At 43.4% G+C, this 17463-nt stretch overlaps 1 protein-coding gene across 1 annotated transcript in view; it reads right to left on the bottom strand.

Moving 5' to 3' along the window:
• LOC119161143 (nose resistant to fluoxetine protein 6) overlaps positions 1-17463 on the bottom strand; it is a 139167-nt gene that overhangs the window by 7499 nt on the left and 114205 nt on the right. The window contains exons 13-14 of the mRNA XM_037413495.2: positions 1945-2134; positions 256-398 (exon numbers count right to left, since the gene is read on the bottom strand). Coding sequence (XP_037269392.1) covers positions 256-398; positions 1945-2134 — 333 coding nt within the window. The remainder of the gene's footprint in view (positions 1-255; positions 399-1944; positions 2135-17463) is intronic.

The following is a 17463-nucleotide window of genomic DNA, read 5'->3' as shown; positions in this document are numbered from 1 at the left end:
AAGGGGAACCAAGTGATATTATTTGTACCTTATAAAGATGGCCTTGAGATGTAGAAATCTCAATCTTTCACCTTTAAAATGTAGTCGCCAAGTCGCCATAACGTACCCATTCGGGCATTCTTTGGCAAAGTAGTGCAAAGAGCAGTTGGAGTGATAGTGGCTCGTGCTCTAGCCTCCACCTTAGTAAAATTGTACAGGCTTTAGCAAGACGATTACTCCTCAAAAGGCATTTCTAATGTCGCCAATCCTACGTACCGCTACAAAGTGAGACAGCGTCATCCTCTCTCGAGATATGTGCAATGCCAACTGAATGAATGGCATGTGTATGAGGTAGACGCCGAATGCCAGCCTGGCCAATGGTGCGAATGGGGCCCATGACAGGAACTTGTTCAAGAAACCTGCGGAGAGGCGTGCACGGTGTGCGACCAGTGAGTGGTATACAGTCAATAGAAGCACGACCTTTTGTTTTCTTACGTAAATCAGGATCCTGCATTATTGAAATGACCATTCAAACTGTGTAAAAGCCGTTGGCGAAAGACTGACGTAGGGTGTACGTATACCTAAATTATTCTGTTTAACAGGTGTGAGGTAAAGTGAGCCTCTCTGGCGTTCTTTCTGACAAATGACTTTGATGCAACCAATAATCCTTCTCTCTCTCTCTCTCTCTCTCTCTCTTCATTGTTTTACTGCACGTCAGCACATAAAAATCACTTCATTTCAAGCGAATAAGTTGCCGTCGCAAACAACTTGTGGTCCTATCGAAAGAAACAGGCAGTAGATTTCACATAACCAGAATAAAGGCAAATATTATCAAACATCATGAAAAGATAAACTTACTTGAAAACAGATACAATGTATATATATATATATATATATATATATATATATATATATATATATATATATATATATATATATATATATATATATATATATATATATATATATAAATAAATAAATAAATAAATATATATATATATATATATATATATATATATATATATATATATATATATATATATATATACATATGCGATATGGCACAACGGGAGCGTTGTCAACAAGAATAAATATATTTCCCAACAGTTTCGGGAGGGGTTTGGAAACTGTTGGGAAATAACTATATTTGTCCTTGTTGACAACGCTCCCGTTGTGCCATATCCCATACCTTCACGAAGACCAACTGGCCCATTGAGTTATTACTCCCACTATATATATATATATATATATATATATATATATATATATATATATATATATATATATATATATATTGATTGATATGTGGGGTTTAACATCCCAAAACCACCTTATGATTATGAGAGACGCCGTAGTGAAGGGCTCCGGAAATTTCGACCACCTGGAGTTCTTTAACCTGCACCCAAATCTGAGCACACGGCCCTACACCAATATATATATATATATATATATATACGGTAGAAAAAGAGGTCAACAGCGAAAACACAAGTTTTCCTAACGTTTCGGCAGGTGGGCCTGCCTTCGTCGACGAAGGCAGGCCCACCTGCGAAACGTTAGTAAAACTTGTGTTTGTCGACCTCTTTTTCTACCGCATTTTCCACCGGATTCATTATATTTCATATATATATATATCTATATATATATATATATATAAATATATATATATATATATATATATATATATATATATATATATATATATATATATATATATATATATATATATATATATATATAAACATTCAAAAGGTTCTTGCACGATAGTTGCACCAGCTTTGTTTTGCGTAATAAGCGGTGGAGGAAATTTGCCTGTTTGTGCATCTACCACAGTAGTCGGTACTTGTTTCTCTAAGAAGAAGATGGATGGCAGTAGCATCACTTTAACGAACTGCAAGCGGCAGTTACTATATTAGCTTGCCACACATTGTTACTACCATCTGAGCGTAATAATTAAAAGTGGCTCACCTCCTCGACCCGAGGCGCAAGCCAACGTTAGCCAAATCATGAAAATTGACCATAGAAGTCTGTCGAAGAAAGTGGTAGAGAGCTTCCCGAACTCTGTTGTTGGGTACTTCGTCGTGTACCAGCCAATCTTCATGAAAATACAGCAGAGGCCACAGGCAATCGCAATACACCAGCCGGCCAGCTGCGTGATCTGCAAAAAAAAAAGAGAAAAAAAGTCATCTGGTTACAGAAGCAGAAGAGACGGAAAAATTTCTTTCAGATATGAAGGAAGGCAGAGGGCGTTCATCCAAGCTGGCAACGTTGGGACTCTAAATCAAGCTTGCAATTTTCTACCTTTCGGTGGCCAGAAAATTTTTATATTTCTAATATCTTAAACACACTAAATTCTTTCTCACGTCCTGCGCGTGCAGTCATTAGGGGGATCCACATGTGAGCATTGTGTAGGCTGAGGACCTGATGTCTTTCTGACCAATTAAGGCAACGGAACATTCATAATTTCTACAGAATATCAGTAATGGCACAGTCTATTTTCATCAGCCCTGTGAGAACACTTTACACAATAGCGTCTTGCTCCCAACACAGGTGTTACTTGTGCTTTCCTGTCTTACAAGTGGTGTCAATAAACAGAGTGCCTTGAATGGACCCTGCAATACTTTTCGAGCATGGCCAGAAAACGATGCAGATTGGCAGGCGGGGCCCCCAAAAATACGCGAGTCAAATATTATAGTGCAGCAGGCAGTCTAGAATTCACAATAAAATCGCAAAGCCAGATTAGGATTGCGTTTTCTTCCCTCGACAAATGAATCAACAAACTTAAAAATCACTCGCCCAGCCATTGTATCAAAATTGTCTATATTGATTGATTGATCAATTGATGAAAAGCTTTATTTGACTATGTACAATGCGTTTTTGCTTGTTGGCTTCAGCACCATTGTATATAAGAAAGACAGAGAGAAAAAAAAAAACGTCCTGCATCCCACGAACCTTGTGAACTGATGTTATATAAAGCATGCGGAGGGAAAGTGACCGGGTTGTAATTTTTCCTTTAAAGACACGTAATAAAATGACGTTAAATATATGTATAGATGTTGCACGCATAGACATATGTTGAGTTGCATAATTTATACAACCAGTTGTTTGCACTTGCACAACTATGCTGACAGGTGCATGAGAATCAGCCACACCAGAAACGTTAAGCTGATATGAAGCGATGGTGCTCGCGAGGATGGTAGTCTGGAAACTGTTACATAAATAAACTTCAGCGCATGACACCTAACTGTAATTGGCGCTAACCCGTTGTGACGGCTGTATCTTGGGAGTACACATGTAAAGTTGATAAAGTTGTATAGCCAGCATTGCAACCACACTTGACGTCTTACAAAAATGAGGGTCAATTTGAACATTAGTTCCAAGATTGACGTGGCTGTGAGGTAGAATGATTAGGTTAGATTGCTGCTGGGATCATGACATTTATTCCTTGCAGTCGTCGGGTCAACGCTGCCGATGTCAGGTTTTAAAGGCGAAGCATTTCTTGACAAACTTCGGTGAATTGACAAATCTATCTATCTATCTATCTATCTATCTATCTATCTATCTATCTATCTATCTATCTATCTATCTATCTATCTATCTATCTATCTATCTATCTATCTATCTATCTATCTATCTACTAGTTTTAGCTCTCCTAGCCGTTTCAATATTGGTATTGATACCAAAATTGGTATGGCATACCAAAATTGTATTACGACCATAAGTGAACAGTCATAACTATGAACATCATCACAGGTATGTCATCAATGTCATGATTTACATTTCGTGGTCTTGCTGCTTTTGCGATTGTTTTGTTCACATGACGTGTTGCAAAGCTAGTATGGCATCACATGACTGCATGGCTAACATAAGTGGCAGATCCTAACGTGGAAATCTTGACATGCATGTAATTTAAGTCAAGACTACACGCCACACTGTGTGTGCGCTCTCGGTAGTTTCGCTAGCTTCACCTATACCAAATATGGTATTACGTGACGTGAATGGCTGATGGAGGTACATGACTGGTGCAAACATGATAATCATGAGATGCATTTCATGTAACATGACTACATGCTACGCTCATGATGCGCACGCGGCCTTTTTGGTGGCTTCACATGTACCAAATTCGGTGTTACGTGACCTAAATGGACGACGAAGGTAAATCTCACATTCAAACGTATAATCATGACATGCGTGTCATGTAATAACATTACTACATGCTATGCTCATAGTGCGCTCACAGTCGTTTCGCTATCTTCTCATAAACCAAATTCGGTAATACGGGGTATGAATGAATGGCGAAGGCAGGTCACTGGTCAAAACATGATAATCTTCATATGCTTCTCATGTAAAAACATGACTACATGTCACGGTCATGATGAGCTCGCTGCCGTTTTGATAGCTTCACATATACGAAATTTGGTATTACAAAGACGTGAATGGATGACGAAGGTATGTGACTGGTGCGAACACGACAATCATGAGATGCGTGTCTTGTAAGAACAAGACTACATGCCACGCTCATGATGCGCTCGCGGCCGGTTGGCTAGCATCACATATACGAACTTCGTTATTACGCGACGTGAATGGATGACGAAGGTAAATGTTATGTCGAAACATAATAATCAAGGCATGCATTTCATGTAAAGCATGACTAAATGAAATGCTCATAGCGCGCAGGAGGCTATTTGGCTAGTTACATATGTATCAAGTTTGGTACGTGACGTGAACAGAAGACGAAGGTAAATGACACGTCCAAATATGATAGTCATGATATGTGTGTCTTGTAATACGTGACTAAATGCTACGCTCATAGCACGCTCATGGCCATTTCGCTAGCTAAACATACCAAATTTTCTATCACTTGACGCGAATAGACGATGAAGGTAAAAGACATGTCCAAAGAATATAATAATGGCATGCATGTGATGTAAAACATTGCAACTTCCTAAACTCAAAGCACGTTCGCGGCCGTTTCGCTTGCTCTACATATACCAATATTAGTATGACGTGACTTGAATGGATGACGAAGGTAAATGACACGTCCAAACATCATAATCACGACATGGAAGTTATGTATGACATAATTAACGTCCACCTCGTAACGCTGTGCCGATTTTAATGGGACATATCAACCTTCCTCATTCGTGCTTCTGATATCATCGATTCCTAATGTACATGGGATCTGCCAACTTTTTTTTATAAAAGCAGCTCGGCCTGAGTCATGAACATATTCCCAGAGGGTATCCTCTGTCGTTTCTGGCACTTTACAGTAGTTGCACTTGGGGTCAGGGTACTCTGCTGGGCATATCTTGTAAAGAACCTGTTTTGTAGTGAATTTCGCGTTTTTTATCTTCTGAGTGTGACCTCGTAGAGGCGGATGGATCCCTGTGACGGAGAATTGTATTTTCTTGCTTCTAATCTAGGGCTTAGTTTTCCCCGGCGGGAACTTTGATTGATGATTGATATGTGGGGTTTGCCCCACCGTGGTGGTCTAGTGGCTAAGGTACTGGGCTGCTGACCCGCAGGTCACGGGTTCAAATCGCGGCTGTGGCGGCTGCGTTTCCGATTGATTGATTGATTGATTGATTGATTGATATGTGGGGTTTAACGTCCCAAAACCACATATGATTATGAGAGACGCCATAGTGGAGGGTTCCGGAAATTTCTACCTTCTGGGGTTCTTTACCGTGCACCCAAATCTGGGCACACGGGCCAACAACATTTCCGCCTCCATCAGAATTGCAGCCGCCACAGCTGGAATTCGAACCCATGACCTGCGGGTCAGCAGCCGAGTACCTTAGCCACTAGATCACCATGGCAGGGCAAAGGTAACAATGACTGCAAGAGGCTCGTACCACCAACCCCACCAATTCATATTGTGCCGCTCTGGCCAACTAGGCCACAGCTGCCAATTTCTGGCGGGAACTTCGGCTCAGTAGTTGCATTTTGGGTCTCATCTTGAGTCATCATTGCGGCCTGCTTCCAGCTGTAATCCCTAAGTCATTTATTGTATTGTAGCTGCAAGGCTCATTGATAATTTGAGCATGGCACGCTCGGCTGCTATTGAGCTCGCCAAGGGAGGCCGTATATTTTCCACGCATGCACGCGCGATTGCACTGAAATGGTATATTTTCGAAGAAACAAAGAGAGAAAAAGAGCTCAAATTGACGATGCCCGCATGACGTTTTGAATGCGAATCATCTTATGGGCTCGTTTGATCCGGTGGTGGCCACGCTCCATGCGCATGCACGTCCCCTCCCCCTCTCTCACCTCGCACTGCTGACGTAGGCAGCGTCTGTTGCCTACGCTCGCTGACCTTCCCCACTCCTCTAGGCATCTCTCCCTGCGGCATTTCACCACCGTTGCGCATGCGCGACTTCTTCACCTCTCTTTTGCGCTCCCACTCACGGCTCGCAACGCCGACGGAGCCAGCGTCTGCTAGCGAGTTTCTTGATTGAAAAAAAAAACCTTCTGCTTGTACTGTACAACTGTTCCCATGCAACCCTGAATATATAGGTCGTGACCTTGAGCCCTAAGGTAGCACCGATAACAGATTTCTCCTGTGCCGTGTTGAACAATAAAATTTCGCATGGTGTGAGTTAACTAAACGCGAACGGCGCGTATCTGTGTCCAATGAGAGTCATGTGTCTTTCATTGCCAATTAGAAGCAACTCGCATGTTCGAGTAGGAAACATCGGCACATCACTACGTGTTTTGTACCTCCCAAGAATTTCCTCCTTGGCAGCTCTGAAGTGAGCGCCAGCGTGAACGCTGCCGCCAGTGTAAGCGGTAATGACCGCTGCTTAGCTTGCAGTGCTTTCGTCAGGACGAGAAAGGAGAGAGTGCATTGGAGCGTTCGAAAAATCTTTGTAACTTCGCTCGTACTAGACGGATTCCTAAAATGTTTGAGACGATGAATTCGTGAGGAAATGATATATTTTACTGAGCTCATTCCAAGGCTACTTAAAAAAAATGACAGCACATCCATGGAGTGAATGATGGAGAGTGGGGCGAAGCATTCATCAGTCCATTCGTTCTTGCTTCCGTCCGTCCATGCGTCCGTCTGTGTGACCATCCATTCGGCCATCCATCCGCCCGTCCGTGCGTGCGTCCATTCGTGCGTCCGTCCTTGCGTTCGTCCATGCATCCGCCCCTGCGTCCATTCATGCGTCCATCCATGCATCTGTCTGTGTGTCCGTTCGTCCATATATTCAACACTCCAAGTACCACCATTTCGCATCTTTTCATCATATATTCCCCATATAGAAGCACCGCCATCCAGCGGACATTCCAAGGGCTAAACGAGAGGTGGCACACGCACACTTTCTTACGGCTTGCGCTTCGGGTCTACTTCCCACTTTTAAGCACCTCGAGTTCATGGTATATACTAGTTCACTGTATCCTTGGCACTGCGGCCCAATGCTCGCTAAACCTTTCTAAAACGAAGGAGGTTCCGCCCAGCAAGTATAACGTAGTAGCCTTTTCCAGTCAGATAGTGTTCAATGTGCTTGCCAATGGCTCCTAATGGGAAATGAGAGACAAGAGAATTCGGCTTTTATTTTCTCACGGCTTGCGCTTCGTATCTACTTCCCACCTTTAACCACCTCGAGTTCATGATATATACTTTGCTTGTATTCATGTCACTGCGGCTCAACACTCGCTAAACCTTTCTAAAACCAAGGAGGTTACACCCAGCGAACATAACGTAGCAACCCTCTCTTGTCAGGTAGTGCTCAATGTACATGCCAATGAATGCCAATGGGGAATGAGAAATAGGAGCATTCGGCTTTTAGTTAACGCGCACGCCGTGAACTTTTTATTGTTCAACAAAGCACAGGAGAAATCTCCCACCGGCACCACCTTGCAGGTCAAAATGTAACACTGATTACACACTACAACTACGACGATGACTACGACTACGAGAGACGAACGGGGCCGCTTTAGGGAGCTTCGCCCCTAAAAATGGCCCCGGATCTGCAAGGTACATTGCAAATGCCGTCGAAAGATGATAGTCGCGCGTTGGGGAGAGTGAACAAAACATTTATTTATGTTCTGCACACGAAAATCGGTGAATGGTATTCTGGAGGCGCTGCGTCAGAGTGCCTCGAGAGTGTAGCGGAGGCGCACAAACGCATCGAGGCCCGTTAGCCACGAGCGCCATCTGGCAGTTATCTCCGAAAACGAAGGAAGGCCTGCGTTCCTGCGAAGAAAGATGCGTGCATTCTCGGAGGGGATACGTTGTAGAACGCAAAGCGATGGACACGTGCTACCCCCGTGTCGTTTCAACAAAGCATTGGTAACACTTACCTTTTCGAGCACCACGTCGCACTATCAGCGCAGCGTGTTTACCGCTACGGTCCTTCGAATTACGTGTGTGTGCTTTCTATAGTATAAAGGCACACATACAAAACATCGACGTGTTGTTATGGTACCTCATATACACGCAATGATTGCTTTTAATTTGACAATTGCACAAGTACGAACGCGGGACCTTGAGCAATAATGTGCGTGCTGCGGATGGGGTCGATCGTTTGAGATATCGTTAGGGCGGACAAAAAGACAAATGTACAGGCAGACAGACACACCAAAATTTTTTTGTCGAAGGTCCCAAGAAAGACTATCGTTTTTAAAAGAAAAAGCGTTGGAAGGTTATTTTATTAGCCCCCACACACTCCACCTCCTGACCTTGTTGGCGCATGTCATAAATTGTTGGATGCCGCAAAAATGTTTTGTTTTTTCAGGTGTGAGGGCTTTACCGTCACTGAGGTAGTTAGATTAGCAGAGATAGTAGCATCCTTTTGTCGTACAACGTGGTGTAAAAGAGAGTGAGTGAGGTGGTGCTACTTCACGTTGGCACCAATGCGCTGACGCCACGACAGTGTTTCAAGATTTCTACGGCTCAAACTGAAGACAACTGCCGCAGATCGTGAGACATGAACAACGTAAGTCTTCCAAGTGGCTAACTGTAATCCTATTGTGCTTGCCCACGTTGCTTGTAGATACAATTTTAGATAGTAGAATTGAGGCAGAATTATTTCATAACTCTTTTCTTGGAAAAACAAAACTTATCTAGGGCACGAAATAGAAGCAGGTTGATAGAGGCGTCACTTATGGAGCAAACGTTTTTCATGCACCTGCTTGAGTTTTGCTCCAGGCCCTAAAGGAAAGCATTTTACTGATCCTGAGTGCCTCAAGTTCATGATATTGTGCCATTGAGCGATCATGCTAGCCAAGCTTAGGTGTCAAGTCACTCAGAATTCAATTTCACTGAACGCGTACGTTCGTGCCCTGTGTGTATCCCGAGCGATGCACTGCTAATAAATATTCTCTTTATATGAGTGCATATTTTTGTTCGATTGAAATTAGCTGTCACGTGCATCTGCCCTCTGACGCGTCTACGTCATCAAAGATGGAACATCAATGGCTGATATAAAGTTTTATTGGCGCGGGATAAAACAAGGCCTTATAACAAATTTCTGTGGACACACACACACACACACACGCACACGCACACACAAACACACACACACACACACACAAGAATGAAATTACGCCCTGAAAGAATAGAAGCAATACACTCAGTGAAACGACGGCCTCAAGCACAATCGTCCGTTGTAAGTAATCTTATCAGCATTCAGGAGCGTCAGTAATGATATACACGGCATCGAAGTTAATAGTTTTTTGCGTAGGTGACCACATTCGTGACGGAATAGATTCTAGCTCATTATGTTCGCGTTGAGCACTGACGCTTGTGTACAATGTGAGACAAGCCATAAGGAGAACTGATGTCATAAAGACATGGTTAAAAAAGCTGTAAAATATTCAGGATGCAGAGTGAGCTTGAAAATGAACCCAAGGGCAGAAGCAAATGAAGAGGAAGCTGACGCGAAGTGTAGGCAATGTGAGGTCGAGGAAAAAAATGGAGAAAACAATGGTTGCTCAGAGTGAACTGCTGTTGAGAATCACCGAGCTGGAGACTGCGTTGGCGACAAAGTAAGGAAAAATGAGGGCAATGGGAGAAAGGCTGAAGTCCGTTGAGGAAGCACTAGCCAAGGTAAACAAAGGAGCGGCTGACGAAGAGAACAGTATGACAACGGCAACCAGAATGGCGGATGAGAAATGGCTAGCAACTTTGGAAAAAACAGGTTCGGCCGGTTCAATTGTCGTAAGGCCCAGCTTCAGTGAAGTAGTGGTGGGGCTGGGAGGGGACAAAGCAGCAGGCGTCACAGGTACAAGTAACCCCCATGTGCAGGACGCTCCAGCTGAAAAGTTACAGCATGTGATAATTGCTGGGGACTCGAATTTAAATCAATGCGCAGAAGCAATCAAAGAGAGGGTAAGAGGTGACAAGATGGTTGCAGTAGGGACGTTTCCAGGACGCAAGCTGGAAGCAGTCATGAAGCAAGCAACTCAAAACTACAGCTGATAGAAGAAACCTCGTGATAATTTCAGGTGGTTTAAACGATGTCTTAAATGAAGATACGGCAGGAATAGCGACCACACTGGCGAAAGGGGTCGATAGCATGCGCGCCACTTCTCCTCAGGTACAGGCACGATATGCACGATACGGGAGGTACCAATGCGTGACTGCAACCTGCAGAGAGCGGTTGTCAACGCAAAGCAAGAGATATGGCGGATGAGTCGAGAGCAAGGCTTTGAGGTGGTGGAAAGAAACAGAGAGGTGCACAGGTGGGGTTGTTTTCAACGAGACAGAATTAACTTCGATGAGAGATATGGCGGATAAGTTGAGAGAAAGGCTTTGAGGTGGTGGAAAGAAACAGAGAGGTGCAAAGGTGGGGTGGGTTTCAACGAGACAGAATTCACTTCAATGAGCAGCTAGGTGATTAGGTGGGTTGGCGATTTGCAGGACGTGCAGTAGCTTTTTTGTCGGGCACGCGGGCCCTCTCTTCGGGGTGAAGATAGCTAGTAACGAGAAAAACAACCAGGAAGACACTTTGACAGGTGGTATGGACAAATACGATTTATAAGCAGCACCAGTATCTATGATAGGTAGAGTCCGGGTAAGAAATAGACGTTGCCACGAGCGTCGAGCCAATTAAGAGATAGGGTATATTAACATGCAGGGTGGCAGGAACAGGCTGAAGTGGGAAGAGATAGAAGAACAGCTGAGAGTGGAGAGGCCGATGGTATACAGTTTTGTAAAACACATCTTTGGGACATGGAACAATCTCCTAACAATCCAGACTACTCGTGGAAATATTGTAATAGAAGAGAAGGCAGCAAAAAGGGAGGGTGGTGTTGGGGCATTCATTCATAAAAGTACAGACTGGCAAATGGTCAAGCAGGAGTGTAAGGAACATTTATGGCTAAAAGCGAAAGTGGCAAGGCAAACGACACTTCTTGGTTTGGTGTACTTGTGGACGGGAGCAAAGGCCAGAGAGAAAAACCAGGCAATGGTAGAGTGTGTATCAAAGGACTTTCAGGAGTTAGGAGGAAAGTGCGAGATAATTATACTAGGAGATATGAATGCGCACATAGAAGATATAGATAGGTATACCGACCCAACAGGCAAAATGACCATGGATATGTGTGAAAGACATGATTTGATTATTTACAACAGTACCGAGAAGTGTGAAGGGCAAATTACATGAGAGGTAGGAAGGCTGCAGTCGACGATAGGTTACGCACTGATGTCATATAGAATGTATGATAAGGTCAGGGGAATGCACATAAATGAAGGTGGCTCCAGAATTCTGGGTAGTGATCACAAACGTTTGAAGCTAAGTTTTGGAAGAGCAGTGAAAGTGGGAAAGAGACAAGATGAGCAACTACAGGAAATTTTTTATTCAGAAAGCAAATATAAATAGCTACTAAACAAATTGAGAAAGTAATCACAGAGGTAAATAAAACAGTGTGGACATACACGAATCTAATTACACTATTAGAGCTAGAGCTTGCTAAGGTACGTGACAAGTCACCACGAAAAAGGAGACACAAACCCAAGAGTTGGTAGGATGAGGAAGTTAAGAGAGCCATAGCAAAACGTCAGGAAGCCTAGGGAACACAGACATGCTAAGCAGCGGGGTGAACCGACAGATGATGTTGAAAGAAAATGGAAAATCTTTCTAAGCTTTAGAAAAAATGCATCCCTTCTGATCAATGAAAAGATTAGAAGAAAGGGAGCTTAGTGGCTTGCAGAAGTACATAAAAAGGATCGAAAGGCAGCTGCAAAATTTTGGAACCATCTAAACTCCCTAAGAAATGAGATGAGCCTAGAACAGAGGTTTATAACTACAGCTCAAAGTGCTAGGCTAGAAGGAGACGAAGCTATTGAATATATAATAAGCATGACAGAAAAATTTCAACAAAGACGTTCTTTATGCACCACCATAGACAAGGATGAATCGAGTGGAGCAATGGCCCCATTTTGACAACAAAAGTGGGAAAGGTCTGAAAAGAGGGTTCCTAGTAGTACAATAACAGGCCCAGATGGCATTCCAATTATGCTGATAAAGACATTAGGTCCGAAGTCTAAGCAGCCTTTGAGAGAGGCAGTGAGCAAAATATTATTCGACGGTGAAGTCTCTGATGGTTGGAAACTTAGCAGGATGAGCATGATCTATAAAGGAAAGGGGGACAAAGCTGACATAAACAACTACCGTCCTATAACAGTGACATCACTGGTCTACGGACTGGCGATGCAGATTATAAAGGAAAAACTGCAGGCATGAATAGAGAAAGAGGGGGTGCTGGAGGAACTGCAGAGTGGGTTTCGAAAACACAGAACAATCTGGAAGACAATCTGTTCTCATTGACGCAGTCGAAATAGGAGAAAAGGAACACATGCCCCTGTGGCTAGCATTTTTGAATATCAAGGGAGCACACGATAGACTGGTTCAAGATGACTTGTGGGGAACAGTGGACACACCAAGTATAGAAGATGGAGTCACTAATCTTTTAAAGGATATCTATAAAGGTAACAAGGCAGTTATAAAGTGGAAAAAACAGGTATCCAAGCCTACAGAGGTAAAACAGGGGCTTAGGCAGGGGTGTCCTATGTTACCCTTGTTATTCATGGTGTACCTACAAGGATTAGAGGCAAAATTAGTGGACTGGGCTTCAACTTCTCTTTCGTCAAACAAGAAAAACTTATTGAACAGACACTACCAGCATTTATGTACGCAGATGATATAGTGCTAATGGCCGGCAACAAGCAAGATTGGCAGAGATTGGTGGAGATCTGCGGTAATGAAGGAGATCGGCTAGATTTCAGATTCAGTAAGGAAAAATCAGCAGTCATGATTTTTATAGATAATGAAGGTAGTGAGCTGAGAATAAAGCAGGTCACGCTAGAGATAACAGATAAATACATATATCTGGCCGTATAGATAAGCAATGGCGCCGAGTACCTAAGGGAACACGAAATAAACGTGACGACGAAAGCTAACAGGAATGCAGCTGTGATGAAAAACAGGGCACTGTGGAATCGCAGTAGGTATGAGGATGTGAGAGGAATATGGAAAGGGGTCATGGTTTCTGGTTGGACGTTTTTCAATGCGGTCTTGTGCATGAGTTCAGAAGTTCAAGCAAGATTAGAAATTAAGCAACTTTGAATTAGTAGGCTAGCCTTAGGAGCCCATGGGAATACACCGAATCATGGAGTACTAGTTGATATGGGATGGACATCATTTGAGGGCAGGGAAGCTAGCAGCAAGATATATTTTGAGAAGCGATTGAGAGAAATGGGGGAAGAGCGTTGAGATAGGAAGGTATTCAGCTACTTGTACATGAAGAATGTCGATGAAAAATGGAGGAAGCGAACCATAAAATTGACTGGTAAATACTTAGAAAACAGCAGAAAAACAAACCAAAAAGAATTATCGGTTAAGAAGAATGTGAAGGAAGCTGAGACCATTATGTGGATAATTAGCATGATTAAGAAGTCCGCACTATAGATCTATCGAACTTTTAATCAGAAAATCGCCAAGGAAAGGATCTATGATAATACTCGGGGTAGTTCTTTACTGTTTGAGGGCAGGACGAGAGTATATCGAACCAAGACATATTGGGTCAAGTACGAATGGGTAGACACGGTATGCAGTGCGTGTGGAGAGGAAGAGAAAACTGCCGAACACTTGATAATGTTCTGTAAAGGACTTCACCCTATAGTTCAGGATGATGGCGCAGAGTTTTTCAAAGCACTGGGGTTTAGGGACTGGGAGGGCAAAATAGACTTCAAGCGGGTAGAGTTAACTAGAAGGAGGTTATGTGATTGCTGGCTACAGTCAAGGCACGAGTGAAAATCAAATCCTTCACTGCAAAGTACCAGTCCTCAACCTCACTGTTTAAAGGAAAAAAATTTAATCTAATTTTTGGTTCACTAAGTATAACGGCTTGGTGGCGTTACCGACCGCCCAATCTAAAGGGTACAGCCATATCAATCCATCTATCCATCCATGTAATATTACTAATAAAAACTATATATATATATATATATTAGTCATTGTAGAGTCTTGATTGGGGCATTGGTAGGCTGCTTGGGGTGTAGGCAAATTGCGACAAGGCAATATATTTAGCTACGCTGGTGGAGAGAACTGCCCAAAAGAATCAGCTGTGTATGTGCTGCTGCGTTTTGTGGTAACCAAAATAGCTTGCCGCCGGTCGTCGTGGAAACCCGCAGAACTTCATCGCGTACAGCCCGTGGTACAACAGTAACCCATCGATGGCCTTCCAGGTGAAAAAAATGTACAGATCGAGCACATTTTGTATGAACTTGAATAGCTTGAGTTTTATTTAGCTGGACATTACGACAAGACAAAGTACCAGTTAGACGACCGATGATACCGATGATGCCAGTGCAAGAAGGTTTGGCCGGCTGGTTAGTGGCAAGCTCTGAAGAGCAGTTCGATGAATTGATAGAAGAATTGGTCATAATTGATTAAGCGTCGTCGGTGCAGCCAGTCTGACAAGGTGACGTCAGGTGCTCCGTTGATGGTGGCAAAAAGCATCGCTATGGAGCGCCGGCGTGTTGGTGCTATCTTCCGGTCTTGTAAATGACGTCAGTCATATGCTTGTAGTCGGAGAATCCAGAGGCCAAGGCGCTTCGACAAGTTTTTGATTGTCGACAACCAGCATAGAGCATATTAGTCTGTGATTACAGTAAAATGTCGACCATGCAGGTACGGGATGAAGTTTCGGATGAACCAGACAACAGCCAAGCACTCTTGTTCGGTTATCGAGTACCTTTTTCCTGGAGAAGTGAGAGTGCAGCTTGCACGCGAAAAAGCTTCCTCGCAAAAGTTACTGTCGTGCTGAAGATGTACGGCGCTGATTCCTTGTCCGCTAGCATCAGTGTGTAGCAATGTAGGTACCTTGTCATAAAAATATCACAGAAACCAGCGGGGATGTCTGTGAGCGCTTGAGATACGGCTTTTAATTGATCATTCCAATTGAAAGCACTGGTACTAGCAAGGAGCATGGGAAGAGGAGCGACAATGATGACAAAGTTAAGTGATGGTAAAGCGGCCAAAGTACGATGCGTGTCCAAGAAAGCTGCGCAGTTCTTTTGAACAAAAGGGGCCTGGAAAATTGAGCACTGTGGAAACTTTGTCCGGATGAGGCCGGACGCCGTCTTTGTTAGCAAGATGTGCCAGAACATTGCTAATTGTGTAACCAAAGTGACACTTCTTTGTGTTTATTTGAATTCCAGCGTTTTCGAGGCGCATGTAACAACTTTGTCAAGACGTCGCAGATGGGCAGCGAAAGTGAAGAAAAACACGACGATATTGTCCAAATAGCACACGTTTTTCACTTGAAGCCACGAAGAAAAGTTTCGGTCATCCTTTCAAATGTGATGGTGGCATTCCACAGGTCGAAGGGCATTACAGGGAACTCGTTACTGTCCAGTGAGGAAAAGGTGGCCTTTTTTGTCGGCTTCGTTCATCGGAATTTTGCCAGTATCCAGAGCGAAGGTGAAGGGCGGAGCAGTATTGCGCGCCTTGCAACAAGTCAAGTGCATCATCTATACGGGGCATCGGGTATACATCTTTGCTGATTATGTTGTTCACGTTGTAGTGAAGACAAAATTGCACCAATCCATTCTTCTTTTGCATTAAAACAAAGTGATGACCAAGAACTGGCAGAGGGTCGGATGATATTTCCTTTTAGCATATCGAGAAAGTTCTCCTCGATCATTTTGTGCTCGGGCCAGGAAACTCGGTAGGGATGAAAACACTCTGACCATCAGTGTCAATACAATCAGATGCAATTGTGGTCTGCCTCAGTGCCGAAGCAATGGTGTCGAAGAAAGCTGGTGTTTTGTAAGCCATTCGAGCAACGCAGCATGCTAAGCAGGAAGGTCAGGATCTATCCCAGCAGCAAAGGCAGAGGAAGTAATAGACGCACCCTGTTGTAGCTGAGCTGACAAGGCATCAAGAAGGACCAGAGTTCTGGTTGAGTGTCCACGTAACACAGCACCGTAGAACCTTGGGGCGAACAAATATTTTCTACAGTGAGGTTGATGCCGATAATTTCTGCAGCACCATTTTTGAACCACATGAGGATGCAGGGTATTGCAGCGCCATGAGCTAGACAGTGACTGTAAAGAGTTATAAACACGTCACCATTGACAATATACCATCGAATTGATGGTGACTAATTCGTCCTGACACGGTGGCAGTACGATATTGGAGGCTGCCAAAAAGCGTAGTTGTTTCTCGTCGACACGTTCACTGCTGTGATCAGTGTTGATCATCTGGACTACACGTTGGTGGCAAGAAATAAAGCAGGCGCTGAAGAAAAAGAGTACCCTTCTATAATTAGTTCGTGAGCACTGAAACTAAAACGACAAAAGTGATGTGATGACGAATACCATCAATGGAGACACGTGCTGTACATTTGGCTGATTGTCGAATTATCGCTTTATAGGCAACCATTTAGCGATAATCCAACGTAGAGCGTCTTGATTTTTTGTAAACGAAAACATAAGTCTGCACCCATAACCGAAATAGGTCCTCCCGTGTCTATCAAAGCCAACACCTGCTGACCTGGTACAGTCATTAATAACATATTTGACGTTCATTCAGGAGGATTTCTATCATTTCGCGACGATGCAGTTATCCCTCTAAAAACTGCTATCTTTAGATTTTCAATCGCTTGGCAGGCTAAGGCTACAGATGAAAGAGGCGAAACAGAGCGTTCGAGTGGCAATGGGGAGTGTGGTCGGAAACCGCGTGTAACGGTGGTCGGGATGAAAACGCCTACCGTAGAGGGAGATCGGTGCATAGAAGCATTTTTGGCATAACGGTAGTATACCCGACAATATATCTTGTCCCGTTCGAAATCAGCATAACTACGACGTTCGTCTTGCTTGCGGAGTCGGTAACCCGGAAACCCGGAAACCCGGAAAATGTAGCCCTGAATTCCACACTACAACAATAGGCCATGGGGCATGCCTGGCGGAATAGTTTATATATATATATATATATATATATATATATATATATATATATATATATATATATATAT

Source organism: Rhipicephalus microplus, chromosome X (assembly GCF_043290135.1).
Source record: "Rhipicephalus microplus isolate Deutch F79 chromosome X, USDA_Rmic, whole genome shotgun sequence".
NCBI classification, from domain to species: Eukaryota; Metazoa; Arthropoda; class Arachnida; order Ixodida; family Ixodidae; genus Rhipicephalus; species Rhipicephalus microplus.
Note: the sequence above shows the minus strand (reverse complement) of the source record. Positions and strands in the feature narration are given on the sequence as shown.